The sequence below is a fragment of the Heterocephalus glaber genome, unplaced genomic scaffold (genome assembly GCF_053883595.1).
Source record: "Heterocephalus glaber isolate CG9 unplaced genomic scaffold, H.glaber_assembly_v1.0 deba00001523, whole genome shotgun sequence".
NCBI lineage: Eukaryota > Metazoa > Chordata > Mammalia > Rodentia > Bathyergidae > Heterocephalus > Heterocephalus glaber.
Window position 1 is genome coordinate 21,953,740 of NW_028258327.1, and position 16,883 is coordinate 21,970,622.

Here is a 16,883-nt window from a genome sequence, read left to right on the forward strand (position 1 = left end):
TTTTGTAAAGATTAAAAGATAAGATGGGCCGGGGATTTAGCTCAGAGGTTCCGGCGCCTGCCTCACGAGCTCAATGTCCAGAGTTCGATCCCCGGTACCAAAAAACAAACAAAACCAATAAAACTCCACAGAGGTGCTGCTTTGGCTAGGTGCAATGCTGGCTTTGTATCTCTAGGGCCGGAGTTTTAGCTCAGTGGTTTTACCGCCTGCTGGGCAAGCACAAGGACCAGAGTTCAATCCCCAGTACCAAAAAAAAAAAAAAAAAGATAATGTCACATTTCTACAAAGCAGTGTTATGAATTTGGATTTGCCATAGTAAATTTATAATTAGGTTTTCAAAATACTAGCAGAACATAGTAAGAACTTTAATATGTACAAATTTTAGGCACATTTCCTGATGCCCAGCTTCCATCCAAGAGGATCATTGGCCCCAAAAATTATGAATTTTTAAAGTCAAAGAGAGAAGAATTTCAGGAATACCTACAGGTATGCCACCAACTTATTACTTAATTTAAAACGTTGCTAATCATAGTATTTTCAAGTTTGTCTCTTTGCTTTGATTTATAAATAACTGTCCATGTCAATTCTTTTTAAAAAATTATTTTTATAGTTGAGCATAGTGGCACATGTGTGTAATCCCAGCACTGAAAGGGCTGAGGCAGGAGGATCACCATGAGTTTGAGGGCAGCTAGAACTACTTATTGGATTCAAGGCCAGCCTGAACTACATAGTGAGATCTTGTCTCCAAAAAAACAAAAAATAAAAAAAACCTTGGTGTGGGAGATTTAAAAAAAGAACTGTTGATTAAAAGAATGTATTCTAAGAACGGGTAGCTTTTGTTATTTCAGTTTGTTTTGTTTCCTGTTTGATTTTGTGTGTAGTACTTTATGAACTTTGGAATCTTCTTTGTCATTGTATTCTTTAATCTCTTTGCATTTGCAGTTTATATCATAGATATTTTATCAGTTTCCTAGGATCAACCATTTGAAATAAATTCTATTTTTGTTAGTGTATTTACATCATTTTGGGTAAGCAGTGTAATTGGTGTATTATTTCAGTGGGTGGTACAGTTAACTTAAACATTACTTGAGATATCTGGCTTTCCAAAATTAATGATCATATTTCTAAGTGCATAAGAGCAAAGAGAAAATATTTTTCCTACTCTTTTGTACTGGGGATCAAACTCAAGTCCTTGCTTACAAGGCAGGCGGTGGAACCACTGAGCTAAATCCACGGCCCAAAGAGAAAATATTTTTACTGGATTAAAGAGTCTTATTTGTGCATGCATTTTATAATTTCAAGTATTAATTCAGTTAAATTTGCATGCCTCCTTACCAAGAATAAATACTTCTTGAATTAAAATTTTTCAACAATGTGAAGAGGTCTTTATATTTAATTTCTTGTATCTGAATCGTTGAATGCTTTCAACTCAGAAGTATTTTCTGTATAACTCTTTGGTGGTGTGAAAATTGAAATGTGAAATAACTGTTAACTAGTGCAGAGATTTATTGATATTATTAACCATTATTTTAAACAGCTAATTCTTTCTAAGAATTAGAGAACCTCATTCTAGAAGTGATATTTTCTGTAATAAGAGCTTAGAGGTTGCTCTACTGGTATTTTGTTTATGTAGATTTCTGCTCATAAGCATTTCTGCAAAACTGTTAGGTAAGACTGGGTCAAATCTGGCTTTTAAAAGTTAGTTTATCTTGCTAGAAAATAGTGTTTGAAGAATAGAAGGCAGATTTTCCAAGTTTTTTTTCACATTGTACATTTAATTTTCTTTTTTTAAAGTACATTTAATTTCTGTGAAACTCTTTATACTAACTTCTTAATTATCAAGGAAGGAACCTGGAAGTGGTGGCACGTGCCTATAATCTCAGCAATCTGGAAGGGTGAGGCAGGAGGATCAAAAGTTCAAATCTATCTCAGGCAATTTAATAACAGACCCTGTCTCGAAATAAAATATTAATAAAGGGCCAGTGATGTAGCTTAGTGCAGAGGTCCTGGATTCCATTTTAAAATGTCAAGGGAGTTGTATTGTATTGTAATACTCATTTTATAAATGAAAACTGAGAAATAGTATTTTACTTCCTTTGTATCAATACTATAAATGCTTTATATAACAACATTATAGATAGTATTGTCATCCACATTTTACCGGTTAGGAAACTGACTCTTGGGCAATTTGTAATTTTTCTAGGCTCATCTAGCTAGCAAAGAGAAGAGCCAGAATTCAGACCCAAATGTTTCTGACTGTAAACACCGAGGTTTTACCTACCGTGCAATACTATTTATTGTATACATGCAGTCATTTTGTTATTTGGAATATTAAACTAATAGCTTTATTATTTTAAGTTGTTTTGATATAAAATTGTTTTTGTTTTTATTTATTTCAAAACTGTACATTACTGTACAGTTTTGAATACCATTCTAGATCTCTAACCTATTCTTTTATTCTTATTTATTTAAGAAACTTCTACAACATCCAGAACTGAGTAATAGTCAACTTTTGGCAGATTTTCTCTCCCCTAATGGTGGGGAAACACAATTTCTTGATAAGATACTACCAGATGTAAATCTTGGTAAGTCATTTGAAAGGAAGATATATGAGAATGAACTAAAACTGAATCAATATTTTCTTTTTTTTTTTTTGGTACTGGAGATCGAACTCGGGACCTTGCACTTGCGAGGCAGGCGCCAGAACCACTGAGCTAAATCCCTGGCCCAGTATTTTCTAATTAATTTAGAAAAACAGTTTCTATGGTATGGCCATGTGGTAAATTGTAGATTTATTTTTCCAGTTGGAGACAGGTTGTCTGTTGATGACTTTAACCTGTCCATTTTGTGAGTTCTGATTATTTTAAGCAGTCACTTCTGATCATATAATTAAGAACATTACTATTAGCCAATATATTTTTGTCTTTATTTTCTAAATGTAAATACAGTCACATGCCATGTAATAATGTTCTGGTCAGTGACAATGTATATGTAGGTAGTCATATACAAATATATTACCTAGTGACTTTGTAGCCATCTTAATTTGTGTAAGTGAGGGCCGGGGATTTAGCTCAGTGGCACTGTGCCTGCCTCACAAGCACAAGGTCCTGAGTTCAATCCCTGGTACCAAAAAAAAAAAAAAGTGTTTCATTTGTGTAAGTGCATTCTGTGATGAACTCACAACAGCAAAGTCACCTAATTTCACCCACATTTCTCAGAACTTACCCTTGTCATTAATCAGTGTATAACTAGGTAAGAAAGTGGAGAAGGTATTTTTAGCATATATTGTATTAATAGATATGGTATTTGAAACTTCTCATAAAATGTGAAAAAAGACCAGATCTTTGACTTAATTTAAGACTCATCTGCTTTTTCCTTCATCTTTGTTATATCTTTCCTTCTTTTGTATTTTAAATGTTATAAATATTTCTTAAAGCCTAATCTTCTTTGGGTAGTTTGTAGTAGTGATTCCGGTAAGCAAATTTTTTTCCCAAGATACTTCAGTACATGAATTTTATTTAAAGTTTATCAAATTGGCTAGAAGACCCTGGCATGGAATGTACACATGGGATAGGGTATATAGAAACATTTCTGCTTTGAATCATAGTATTTTTAAATTTGTTTTTCTTTCATTGATAATTTAAAAAATAATTTAGGTGAATACAATTTTGATCATTAATTTCAAAATTTTTAAATTTGTAAAACCATTTTGTAGTATGTAGATTGCAATATAAATTGGAAAAATAGTTTAGTAGAAAAACTGAATGGCCTAGTAAGACTCTGAAATGTATACTCTGGAAAATCTTGTATCTATGTTTAAAAATGTTCACAGCACCTTTGTAGTAGCTTAGACTAGAAACGGCACAAATGTTCATTAGTATAAGAATGGATAGATAGAATGGTTATAAAATTGAATACCTGCAGCAATGAATACCTGTAGCTTAATGCAACTTGCAAGAATGTAGTTGAATTTTAAAAACATAAAAGCCAAATGAAACAAGCACAGAGTAATAAATATAGCATGATTTCTTTTATGTGAAGTTCAAAATAGGCAAAACTAATATAAGCTGGAAAGCTTTGAATACAATTGTTAAAATGAGACAAAAAGCAATATTTTCCATATATTTTACATAATATAAAGTATGCATGTGAAACTTAAGTCAGTGGATTAGATATTACACATAGGAAAAAAAATGATATTACACATAGGTGTTTGGCTTCCATTTGGTCCCCATAAATTAACACATTTAGTTAATCCAAAGTATTTGGTATGTGTGGCCTTTTTTTAAGAAAAAAATTTTATTTTTTGGTATTATGGATCAAACTCGGGACCTTACGCTTGCGAGGCACGCGGCGGAACTGCTGAGCTAAATCCCTGGCCCTGTGTGGCCTTCTTATCAGGGGAAACAGAACATTTTGCTGTAATTTTGGTTGTGTATAGTGGTTAGGAAATAGAATTGGGTAGACGTGGGTACTAAGTAGGTTTGATTGAAGGTGAAAAATGATGAAAGATCATTCAAGTTTCTGTTTAAACAACTAGATGGATGTTACTCCTTGCTGAGATGAGGGTAAATTAAAAGTCATGTTGAACTTACTGAGTTTATGGTATCCAGTCAAAGAAATTTTGTAGGACATGAGAGGCTGGGAAATGAGTAAAGATTAGAGATTTGAGTTTTACTTGCTATCACATTGAGCAAATAATTAAACTCATAGAGAAGGGCATAGATAAAACCTGTAATATAAGGAATTTGGAGACATTCCGAGGGGATAAGGAGTATTACTAGGAGTATGAGAACCAAAAATAGCCAAGTAAGAGATTTGGGTAGTTTGCATGAAATAGTAGTTTTACTTTTTATTATTAATGTCTCCTACTATTGCTATATCTACTTTTTGCTAAATTTAGCTGAAAGAAATTTAAGTTGTGTTTATCAGTTTTGATTTGTTGTTATGTCATTTCTAAACACTTGAGAAAATCTTAAGATGTTTGGTATTTTATAATAAGGGAACCTAAAGATAAGATTAAGAAGCTGGGGATTTAGCTCAGTGACACCATGCCTGCCTTGCAAGTGCAAGGTCCTGAGTTCAATCCTCAGTATGGAAAAAAAAAAAAAGATTAAAAAGCCAGATAAACAGGATTAAAATAGAAATTTTTCTTCTGAAAATTTGGAATAGAACCTATTAAAATAGTTTAAATGTTTTATAAATTCTTAACTTTTAAAAAAGCTATTGTATGTTTTTAGATATCATTATGTATTCAATGTTATTTAAAATCTTTTGAAAATATTTATCTATCTATCTATCTTCCAGTACTGGGAATTGAACTCAGGACCTTGCGCTTGCTAGGCAGGCGAGGTGCCACTGAGCTACATCCCCGGCCCTGAAAATTTATAAAATTGAAGTTTCAAATATTCAGAAAAGTAGAGAAAATTGTGTAATGAATTCCTCACTCTACTTCAACAGTTACCATTACTTGGCTTGTTCCATCCCTTCTGTCACTTCTTACTTCACTAGATTATTTTAAAGTAAATCTCACATGTACGTATAAACATTTATTATAAATTTCTGTTGAGTGTAAAAAGTCAATTATAATTTTTTTCATAGCTTTACATTTCACTGGCTCTTTACTATTTAAAATTACCTAAGGAAATATTTACATAAGCAATTATAAAATATATCGTCATAAAATTAATATTTTATTTTTAATTGCAGGGAAAATTATAAAGTCTGTTCCTGGAAAACTAATGAAAGAGGTGAATAAATGATTTATGTGTATTTATAACATGATAGTCATAAATTTTGGGTTATGTGATACTAAAATTCTTAATCTTGATTTTCAATTTCCTTACAATGATCTGTCACCACAGAAAGGTCAGCATTTGGAACCTTTCATCATGAATTTCATTAATTCTTGTGAATCTCCAAAGCCTAAACCAAGTAGACCAGAACTGACCATTCTCAGCCCTACTTCAGAAAACAACAAGAAGGTACTGCCTGTTGTATTAAAGAGCCATTAAGTCAAGAGCCAAGCCCAAAACTGCGATGGAGGAGACTCTACAGGAATGTAGCTATGGAGAAGGATGGTCATCAGAGTTACTTTATTAGTCTATCTTATTTTTTTTTAACCAAAGTTTTAAAAATGTTCAGCTGTTACCTTTATAGATACTGCCTTTTCTCTATTCTATGCCTATCATCTAAAACTCTAATTTAATTTTTTTTTTCTGTTTTCCTTATCTTTTAACCTTGTCCCATATTTTTTGTCTTGTCTCTTTCCACTACTTCCTGGTCTATCTCTATTTTTTTTTTCCTGATCTCTCTTCAGCTCTACCTGCTTCATAACGTGTGGTCTGCTGTTTAAACTTATTCAGACTTTTTAACTTTAGAATTTTCAAAAACTTTCTGCCAAGTGTACTATTTTTTTAGGTTGTGGTTTATTCTACAGACATTTTTAGGCACAACAGCAAATAGGTCTGATCTATTGCATTATGAAATACTGCTTGGTACTAAAGGTTTTTGAGCAGTAAGTGTGTACACAGGCACAGGCCATAGGGTAGGGAGGAGCCAGAGAAGGTAACCTATCTAGTGTTCTGAAAAATATAATCGTTAAAGGATTTGTGGCCCATCTTGTTTTTGTATTGTGCAGTGTCTCTTTTAGCAGGCATTTTGTTTTCTTTAGTGGTCCTTTACATTTATCTTCACTGAACACAAAAATTCCATTAAATATAATTATTAGTAAAAAATTAGAAGAAATTGATATTTGGGCTTTAATTTTTTCTCCCCTCTGCTCAAGCATCATCTTAAGTGGATCTTGAAGTCTCAGAACATTTCAATAATAGCTCTGTCTCCCAAGAAATAGACATAGATGCAATTCATTTTAGTAATATTTGTCTTGTGTTTCAGGACTGTTACGAATATACCTTATGTTGAAATTTAGAACTGTTTGAAAAGATGTAAGAGGTACTTAAATTCTTTAGGTGGCCTTTAGTGTATATGCATACTTTTTTTGTGAGTGGTGGAATTTTAAAGATCTGGTGGGTAGGATTACCAAGATTACCCCCAGGGAAATGTAAGGAAAGAAGAATTATACTAGAGTGTGAATTTTAGTACATAAGAACTGTATCTGCAAAATATTTTTGAAAGTTTGATCAAAATGGAAATTGACTTTGCAGATGGCTTGTAAATGAGCCCAACCTTTAGGGAAAGGAATTTGGTACTCTATAACAAATTATCAAGTCTTTAGACTCCTTGAGCTGGTGTACCAAGTACTAGGAATTTGTCAGAAAAAAATAATCTAATAGAAGTACCTGTACTATATGAAGGTATTTATTAAACTATTGTTTATAGAAATAAACAGTTGAAAACAACGAAACTAATATAGAAATGATTAATTATCTTGAGTATCTGCTCAAGGAATATTTTACAGCATGTAGATTATACTTAGGCAAACTGTAAAGTAAAATAAATATAGTTGTGCTTCTAAGTGAAAGAAGTAGAAAATACTATTTTTGAACCCCATTGATTATAGCTATTTAGGCAGAGACTAAAAGGGAATACACAAAAGTATAGTAGCTACAGAATTAGGTGGTTAGGTTGTTTTTCTCTCTTTCTAGACTACTACTGTTCTCTAATGAAAATATTAAAAGCATACGAGAATAGGGGTACTTATCAGGAGAGAGAGCCCTTTTCATATTTCTTGGGTTGAGGAAAATGTTTTAAATTTATACCTCTGGGTAAAGAATATCTAACACAAGAGCCTATAGAATATATGTTTTTTGTTCTTTTGAAACTTTTCTAGGAAGCTTGCTCACTTCCTCTCTCTCTCTCCTCTCACCTCAAACTCATGGCAGTCCCCCTGCCTCAGCCTCCTGAGTGCTGGGATTGCAGGCACGTGCCACCACATTCAGCCTTAGAAACCTTTTTAAAAACTTTTTCTTTAGATAAAATTAAATACACTTTCTTCTACAGTCTCCTGTACTTTTATTTCTCTTACAGTGCGTGTTTTATGTCATTTCATTTGTTTATTGGCCTCTTTCTATTAGATGTTAATTTTCTGCCTTATCTTTGTATTCCTTGCCCTTTACATGCTATCTTGCACATAGAAAATACTTAATACGTGTTTACTGAATTTATGTATGAATGAATAAAATAATGCTTTTCTTAAAATTAGTTACCGAAGATATATTTGGTTATCACTGGTAATAAACTGCATATTTTGGGGTAAGTAGGGCTGAGAGGGCTGAGATTTAGTTGTATTTCATCATTTTTTACTATGAATAATTCTTCATATGTTGCTCTTTCACATTGATTAGGCCTTTCTAAGCTTTGAATATTATTTCCCAAATATTTTTTTTGGTACTGGGGATCGAACTCAGGACCTTGCACTTGTGAGGCAGGCATGGTGCCACTGAGCTAAATCCCTGGCCCCAGTGACCTATAATTTTTAAGTCATGTTGGTATTAAAATTAGGTATGAATATTTACACATTTTAATAAATTATTTTGCTTCTTTTGGTGTATAAAAACAAAGGAGAGGATTCTTTATGCATAATGAATTATCTGTTGTGTCTAAAGTGAATGCAAGTTTTTATGTAGTATTTTGGGAGGAATATGTATGTTTTATGAAATTTGGGGTATAAATGAGGAATTTTGGAAGCAGATTTTAACCTGTTACTGCTTTAATTGGTAAACAATTAAATGCCCTTGTTCTGAATTACTTTAGCCTTAAGTGATTATCATCAATAGATGCAATAAACTATGTATCTCTTTATTATTTCAACTTTTACTTTAGCTTTTCAATGATCTTTTTAAGAATAATGCAAACCGTGCTGAGAATGTAGAGAGAAAACAAAATCAGAATTATTTTATGGAGGTGATGACTATAGAAGGAGTCTATGATTACCTGATGTATGTAGGTAAGATCTAAGTGGTTTATGTTAAAACTTGTTTTTCATTTATCTGTCTTACTTCTTCTGTGATGGAAATTGCTTGATTTCTCCTTTTTTAACTTGGAAGATACTACATTTATAAGAATTGAATACAGTTGGTCGTGAACATATTCAGATTACTAGTGTTTACAAATAAAACATTGACCATTGTTATTTGTATTTTCTATATTGCAAAATACTGAAAATATCTATTTATCTTGAACAAGGTATTCAATTGATTCTTCTCAGGACGGGTGGTTTTCCAGGTTCCTGACTGGCTTCATCATCTATTAATGGGAGCTCGAATCCTCTTTAAAAACACCCTGGAAATGTATACTGACTACTATCTTCAGTGTAAACTAGAACAGCTATTTCAGGAGCATCGTTTGGTTTCACTCATAACACTGCTCAGAGGTATTTTATCACATCTTTGTTTCATGTTTTTGTATACTTAGTGGTTTTCATTGGGTTTAAAACAGTAAGAAGTCTTGTTTTCGGTTTATTAGCATTTCTATTATGAGGAAATACAAGTAAAAGAATATTTCAGAAATATTTGTTTCTATACTTTTTTTTTAGATGCTATATTCTGTGAAAACACCGAACCTCGCTCTCTCCAAGATAAGCAAAAAGCAGCAAAAAAGACTTTTGAAGAAATGATGAATTACATTCCAGGTGCAGTATTTAAGTAACTTAATAAATTAGCTGCTCCTTTGAGGTACAATGTATAGTAATTAAAGAAACTAAGTTTTACTGTGAGATTTCATTTTTGAAATAGTTATATTGACCAATTAAAATTAACTCACTAAATACAATTTTTCTTTTCATGGTGCCACTAAGAACTTTAAGACAAGGCTGTTTCTTCTCACACTATAGCCAGATTCTTTCAACAGTAACTTACAAGGGCTGGGGATTTAGCTCAGCAACAAAGTGCCTGCCTGGCAAGGGCGAGGTCCTGAGTTTGAGTCCCCATACCAAAAAACAAACAAACAATAACTCATAATCAAATTGGTTAAAGTGACATGTCATGGGATGATTGGAGTCATACCGCCCGCTATACCATGACAATAGCTGTATTAGTGTACATGACTAAAAGTTTAGAATTCATTTATTCCAAATTTATTGAATATTTTCTGTGATCCAGGAACTGTTCAGAATGCAATGCAAGGGTTATAAAAAATGCACCTGAGTAGCTCAGTCTACTAGGAAGACAGACATTTAGATAAAACACATATGTTAATGCAAGCACATTCAGGTTATAGAGATAACACTAAGGAAGAATAGGGTTTCCTCTCTTTTAAAGTTGGTACATTTGAGCCACTAAGTAAACTGGTGGTAAACACTGTGACGTGGGAAATACAAGAGGGAAATAACAAGGAGTTGGTCAAAGCAGAGAATACTTAATTTAGGACATCTCCCCAGCTCAATAACTTTGAAGTTCTAGGACATTTTAAATGTGAAGTGCCTGCAAGTTATCCAAGAGGAACTGTCTTATAAATAACTAATTATCTAGCTGTGAAAGAGGGAGGAAATGTAGTATAGGGTAGATTTGTAGAGGTAGGAGAGTCATATATGAGTAGACACTAATGCCCAGGGAGAAAAGTATAGAGTAATTGGAGAAGAGAGTGACTTGAGTTTTTAGTCCATTATGCAAGAATCTGGAAGTTGCCACTCTGTCCTAGTAACAAGTAAAAAGCTGAACAAACTGAAAAAATCAACACTTAGGTCATAGAGAGATGGGATCACAGGGCAAACCTCCACTGTCCCAAATTTGAGAGACCAAAGGGTAAATACAGAGTGTCTTAGCTAGGTGCAGTAGAAACACATGAACACAAACCTCTGTGGGAACCAGTGCTAAAGTAAGGAAATCTGAACTACAACTGACAAATTGAACTGTACTGACAGGTCTTATAGATTAGAAACTGCACAAGAACCAGATCAACAGAGGGCCCCATACTTTTGTGAATTTTAACTCTAGGGTCTTGACTAAGTTCTCAAAGTGAGAAAGAACTTACCAGAGAAAAGTCCCCTTATGGCAGAGGGGGAAAATAACCATTTCAATTATGTTAGAGCATTCTTTTTTTTTAGAGAAACTAAACAGAGTATAATTGACCTGGAGGAAAGGAAATACCTAACTCCATCCAGCCCCAGCCTTCTTTGTCCTACTCTAGCTGTTCTGTCCTGCTTAAGGGGATGAAAAAAGCATGTAAAGTTCAAAGTCCAGTGTTTCAAACTCAGAAGACTAACCCCTATTCCTAGGACTATAGAACCCTTGTTCTTCCTTCAAAACTTATCTCCACTTTGCTAAAGGCATGTTTGCAGCAAGCAGTTTCTTATGCCCAGTGTGTCTTGTCCAACTAGTAAGACAAATTCACAAAGGATACTGTTAAGGCAAAAGAAACAAAAGCAAGCATCAGAACCAAACTCAGCTGTGGCAGGGATGTTAGAATTAATTGACGAGGAATTTAAAAACAACTATGAATAAGATTCTAAAGGTTCTAGTGAATGAGGTAATTAGCAATAGGAATATAGATGGAGAGTGTAAGCTGAGATTAAAAACACAACAGAAATAAATGCAGAAAATGCCCTTTGTGGGCTTATTGGTAGATAGGAAAATCAGTGCAGTTCACCTCAATAGGCAAAAGAGGAAACAATCACATTTCAGTAGATGCAAAAAAAGCATTTGACAGAATCCAGTATCCATGATAAAAATTCACAACCTATTTATGGTAAAAAACTGATTAAGTTCCTTAACTTGTTCAAGAGTACATACAAAAACCCAACAGGTAACATTCTTAATGGTGCAAAACACTCAAAGCTTTCATTGAAAGACCAAACATGGGGAAAAATATCTCCTCTCACCACTGCCTTTCAACACGAAAAGTCTTTGCTTATGTAACAAAACAAGAAAAGAAAGTAAAGGGATATAAGTTGTGAAGGAAGAAATAAAACTACCTTCATTCCTAGGTGACATGATTGTCTATATAGAAAATCTGAAAGAATCCACAAAAATGCTGGATTTTAGTAAGCAAGTATAAAAGGTTTGAAGGATACAAAATTAATACATAAAAAGTTCACTATGTACTAGCAATAAATAAGTACAATTTGAAATTGAAAACAGTATGTACATAAGTACTCCCAAAATGAAATATTTAGGTATAATTTAACAAAATATATACAAGATCTATATGAGAATTGAATTTGGCCTTTGCCTCTTTAGTTTTGCCTTATAAAACGAAGCATAAAGTGAGGATTTTCCATTAATAGCATTAAGAATTTAGTTATGATGAGAAAGGACAAATATTTGAGCACTTTGTTTACCTAAAAATAATCTTTTCCTTCTTGGGGAAAACAGAGATGATGATAAATGATGACTATTTTTTGGTAACAGGAATGATACGAATGATGTAAGACAGATGTACTTTAACATTTAAATTCATTAAATTCTTTAAAAATCATATTAAGACTATGAAAATATACAGAATAAAAAGTAGAAAGCATCCTCTCCGCTGTATAGAAGTGGACTCATGCTCCAGTTTGGTGATGTTATGTTTTTCTGTGTATTTCTGTGTATGTATGTGTAAATGTACAAACATTATTTTAGAGTTTTTTGCTGCACCTTAATGGGATAATACCTTGTGTATTATTTCTTGTTTATTTTTCAATTCATAGTAGTGAATTTATTATTGCAACATTCTTCCCAGTATCCTTTGTGCATAGTGAATCTCCAAAAGGGGAAACAGTGGACTCCCAAAATTCACATTCCCAGAGCACGTGTGAATTGTGAAAAACCGCAAATTTCAGATATGGTCAGAAAAATGCCTATTTTTATAGTTTAAATCTTAAATATGCTGTGTCTCCCACAGTTATGTAACTTAATTTAATAAAATGCTGTATTAATAAAGCCTTAGAGGGGGAAGGGCATCTTGGCGGCATCTTAGGGATCTTAGGGCTTTAAGAAGAACAAAACTGAGAACACTCAATAACGACATGTGGTACAGCAACCTGTAATGATGTCGGAATGCTGGTACATCTGCCAGAGATAGGTTACAGAGCAGCATCCAGACATCAGCAAGCAGAACTGAATAACACTTTTGGATTAGCTACTTGCAAACCTCCTGCCAAAATATAGTTCCGGAGGATATTTGCAATTTCCGTGAACAATTATTAGTTAGGTTCTAAGGAAAAATCTGCAAATGACTGAGACCACAAACTCTGAACTGAAACTTCATGGGGGTATACTGTACATGACACAGCATTTCTCAACTTGACCATAAAACTTTTTTCCTAGGAGCCTCTTGCAGAAACACTGGTTTGGGAAATAGACCATTTTTGCATAGTACAGTATCTGGGAAACAAGGTGGTGATTTTGCTTTATGATCCAGTCACTTTAAAAATTGCTTTACGTGTGGCTTTCTTCTTTAGATCTGATAGTCAAATGTATTGGTGAAGAAACAAAGTATGAAAGCATCAGACTTCTATTTGATGGTTTACAGCAACCAGTACTCAACAAGCAGGTAAAATTAATTAAAGCTGGTAAAGTAGTGTTGGCTAGATTTGTTGAATGACATGGTAGGTGTCTAGTATGTTTGTGGTTGTGTAAATGATACTATACTACATAAAGGCAATGAAATTAAAACATTCAGGTATTAAAAGATTTTATTTTTGTTACTCTTTGTTGATTATCTTTTTTGTTGTTTTTTATGACAAAATTTTAAATTTAAAAGTAACATTCATTGTAGAAAGTTTGGGAGATACAGATAATTTAAGAAATGAAGTAAAAGCTTAAAATGTGGTAATTCTGTCATTTAAAGTGTGTAGAATAACCGTAATTAACATTTTTTGTGTATAGTCTATATATTTTGTTGACGTCTGTTGTTGTTGTTGCTGTTTTTTCCACCCTATATTGGGGATTGAACCCAGGGATGCTCTGTCACTGAGCTATATCCTCAACCCTTTTCTATTTTTTATTTTGAGACTGAGTCACATTAAGTTACCCAGGAAACTTATGATCAAACTTGGGATCCTCCTGCCTCCACCTTGCAAGTACTGAGATTACAGAAATGTGCCACCATAGCCCAGACAATTTTGTGTTCTGCTCATTTCTTTAAGGTTTTTGTTAACTATAAACTAAAAGAGTTAATAAAAATAAAAGAGATAATAAAATGTGTACATGCAAGTACATGTGTGCCTTCCATGCCTTTTAAGAACAGAACATTATTGATACTATTGAAGCTACTTACGTGCTTGTTTTACTTTAGCATTCTTAGTCCTTGTCTTTCCATGTAAAGATAACCACCATCTTGAATTTTGTGTTTGTCATTTTTATTTTGTAGTGTCTTAAATTGTATTATTGTTGTTTTTTGATGCTCTAGCTTACTTATGTTTTATTGGACATTGTGATACAAGAACTGTTTCCAGAGCTCAATAAGGTAACTAAAAATCAATAATTTTATTATTCTCTTAATGATATACTGACATTTATTTTAATTAGGGACACAAAAGTTAGGGAAACCTTGTGACTGTCACCCTTTAAAAATTGAACAGACCTAACAAAGTCACTTTTTATATTTCATTTATTCAGTGTGTCCAAACACAGAGTGGACTTCAGGGGATGGGAAATAAATAGTCTCTGTCTTGACTTCATCCCTTTGTAATTACAAGCAGATAGGGACCATTTACAGTCTTCTCAGAGAAAGATGTGAGTTTAACTCTTAGTATTAGAATGGGCCAAGTTCTTCAGAGTGTCATCTGAAATTTTATGCTAAGTTAGAAACTTGAGTATTTTTTGATGCAATTGAGTCTGAATCTAAGAGCACAAAATGAATTGGATTTAGAGCATGATAATATTACTGGGCCGGGGATTTAGCTCAGTGGTTCTGCCACCTGCCTCGCAAGCACAAGGTCCCGAATTCCCTGGTACCAAAAAAAAAAAAAAAATAATAATAATAATTGTTATATTTAATCTTGATTTGGGATTTTGAACAGACTCATTATTTTCTATTCTGGCTAATCCCTTTGGTTGGATAAAAAACTTACTGTTTAAAGCTGTGGTATCAATGAAATATCACTTTTGTAGAGTAAAGGAAAAGAGATTCTTGACTAATTGCCTACTAATTATAGCTTTCAAGTTCAGTAATATTAAATTTGTAGTTTCTTTTAAAGATGGCAATTACAGAAATTTTATGTTAAACTACATTGGAATCAGTAGCAGGAAATCTTCAACTCAGGGTTACCAGATTTTGTTTTTGAGACAGGGTCTTTGTGTAATTGAGGCTACGTAGCCCAGGTGGCCTTGAACTCATGAGTATCATCTTGCTTCAGCCTCCTGAGTGCTGGGATTATAGGCATGTGCCACCACACCCACCCTAACATGTTATATCTATTACTATATGTTGCTGCATTCTCCTCTTAAACATAGATATTATCTGCTATATATATATTGTACCAGCAAATTTCTTGCTTTATAGTATATGTATGTTTCAGGTTAAAAGTTTAATACCCTATACAATTCACAAATGAACCCTTCCTATTGTCATCTATATTTTAAATGAATTTATTTTTACTTTAGGTGCAAAAGGAAGTTACCTCCATGACGTCCTGGATGTAAACATTTAGATTTGGTATAGAATAACTATTTGAAATTTTATCATACTAGTGTAATAGAAATGTACTTGTTTTTCTTTTACTATTGTATATTCTTGTATATATTATGTACTTCAGTGTCCAAAATTGGCTATTTTTTGTTTTAATAAAGACTAACATAAACTTAATGGTTAAATGTGATTAGGTTTAATAGCTATTCATTTTATACCTATTTTCTAAATTTTACAAGAACATATGTCACTTATTGCCATTTTTTAAAGAGAAAATTGATAATCTCTTTAGGGCAAACAGATAAGGTTGATAATCTTTGTATTGTATCACTTTGAAAGAAATTGTTTAGTATGGAAAAAGAATAAGAGGTGACTTTCCAGTTTTATGTTAATACATTAGATTTGTTTTTCTGTTTTTTCATGTTGTACATAGTTAATTATGTCTGTAAATAAATTTCTTGTATGAGATTTCTATAATACAGAGAATTTCTCCTTATTCTTGCTGGGTGACTGACAAATGTTAGTCCTGTGTGACAACTGAATACTTAGATATTTGTTATTGTGTAGTTATAACTAAAGTGAATTGAATTATATGTTACTATATTTGAAAATCTTATATATACAATTTAGGCAGGTAGAGTTTTGGTTTATGTTGTTTATTGTCTTCAAAAGAAAAATGTAGAATTAACTTTTTTTCTTGAGGAAAATTAAAAAAAAAAAAATATATATATATATATGTATGTTAGTTTAGGCTGCAATCCTTCTGAATACTGGTATTACACATGTGCACCACTGTGCCTGGCTTTTATTTATTTATTTATTTATTTATTTATTTATTTATTTAATTTTTTGAGACAAGGTCTCACTATGTAGTTCACCTGGCCTTGAACTCACTATATAGTCCAGGTTGGCCTCAAACTCATGGTGATCCTCCTGCCTCAGCCTCCCAAGTGCTGGGATCACAGGCATGTGCCACCACACCTGGCCTGTGTTTGGCTTTTAAAAGATTACTTTTTAAAGATTCTGTGTTTAAGCTGAGCTTGGTGGTACATGTCTGTAATTCCAGTTGCTCAGGAGGCTGAGACAAGAGGATTCCAAGTTTGAGGTCAGCCTGGCCAACTTAGTGAGACTTTGTCTCAAAATAAAAAATAAAAAGGGCTGGAGATGTAGCTCAGTAGTTTGGCTCTTGCCTATCATGTGTGAAGCCCTGAATTCAATCTCCAGTGTTACCAAGAAATAAAAAAGAGGGGCTGGGGATTTAGCTCAGTGGTTCCAGTGCCTGCCTCACAAGTGCAAAGTCCTGAGTTCGATCCCCAGTACCAAAAAAGAAAGAAAGGAAAAAGAGACAGGGTTTAGAATTCTACTTGGAA

At 33.1% G+C, this 16,883-nt stretch overlaps 1 protein-coding gene across 14 annotated transcripts in view; it reads left to right on the forward strand.

The window, feature by feature from the left end:
- Snx14 (sorting nexin 14) overlaps positions 1–15,990 on the forward strand; it is a 74,782-nt gene extending 58,792 nt beyond the window's left edge. For 9 of the 14 annotated variants that reach the window (XM_087188058.1, XM_087188061.1, XM_087188064.1 and 6 more), the window contains 10 exons: positions 386–486; positions 2,474–2,585; positions 5,710–5,750; positions 5,865–5,984; positions 8,785–8,908; positions 9,170–9,334; positions 9,497–9,592; positions 13,343–13,434; positions 14,293–14,349; positions 15,489–15,990. In XM_087188058.1, the coding sequence (XP_087044184.1) occupies positions 386–486; positions 2,474–2,585; positions 5,710–5,750; positions 5,865–5,984; positions 8,785–8,908; positions 9,170–9,334; positions 9,497–9,592; positions 13,343–13,434; positions 14,293–14,349; positions 15,489–15,527 (947 nt within the window). In that variant the 3' untranslated portion in view covers positions 15,528–15,990. Of the gene's footprint in view, positions 1–385; positions 487–2,473; positions 2,586–5,709; positions 5,751–5,864; positions 5,985–8,784; positions 8,909–9,147; positions 9,335–9,496; positions 9,593–13,342; positions 13,435–14,292; positions 14,350–15,488 lie in introns of those variants that run through there. The other 5 variants (XM_087188060.1, XM_087188063.1, XR_015441552.1 and 2 more) reach the window with 4 other exon arrangements.
- The last annotated feature ends 893 nt before the right edge of the window (positions 15,991–16,883 follow it).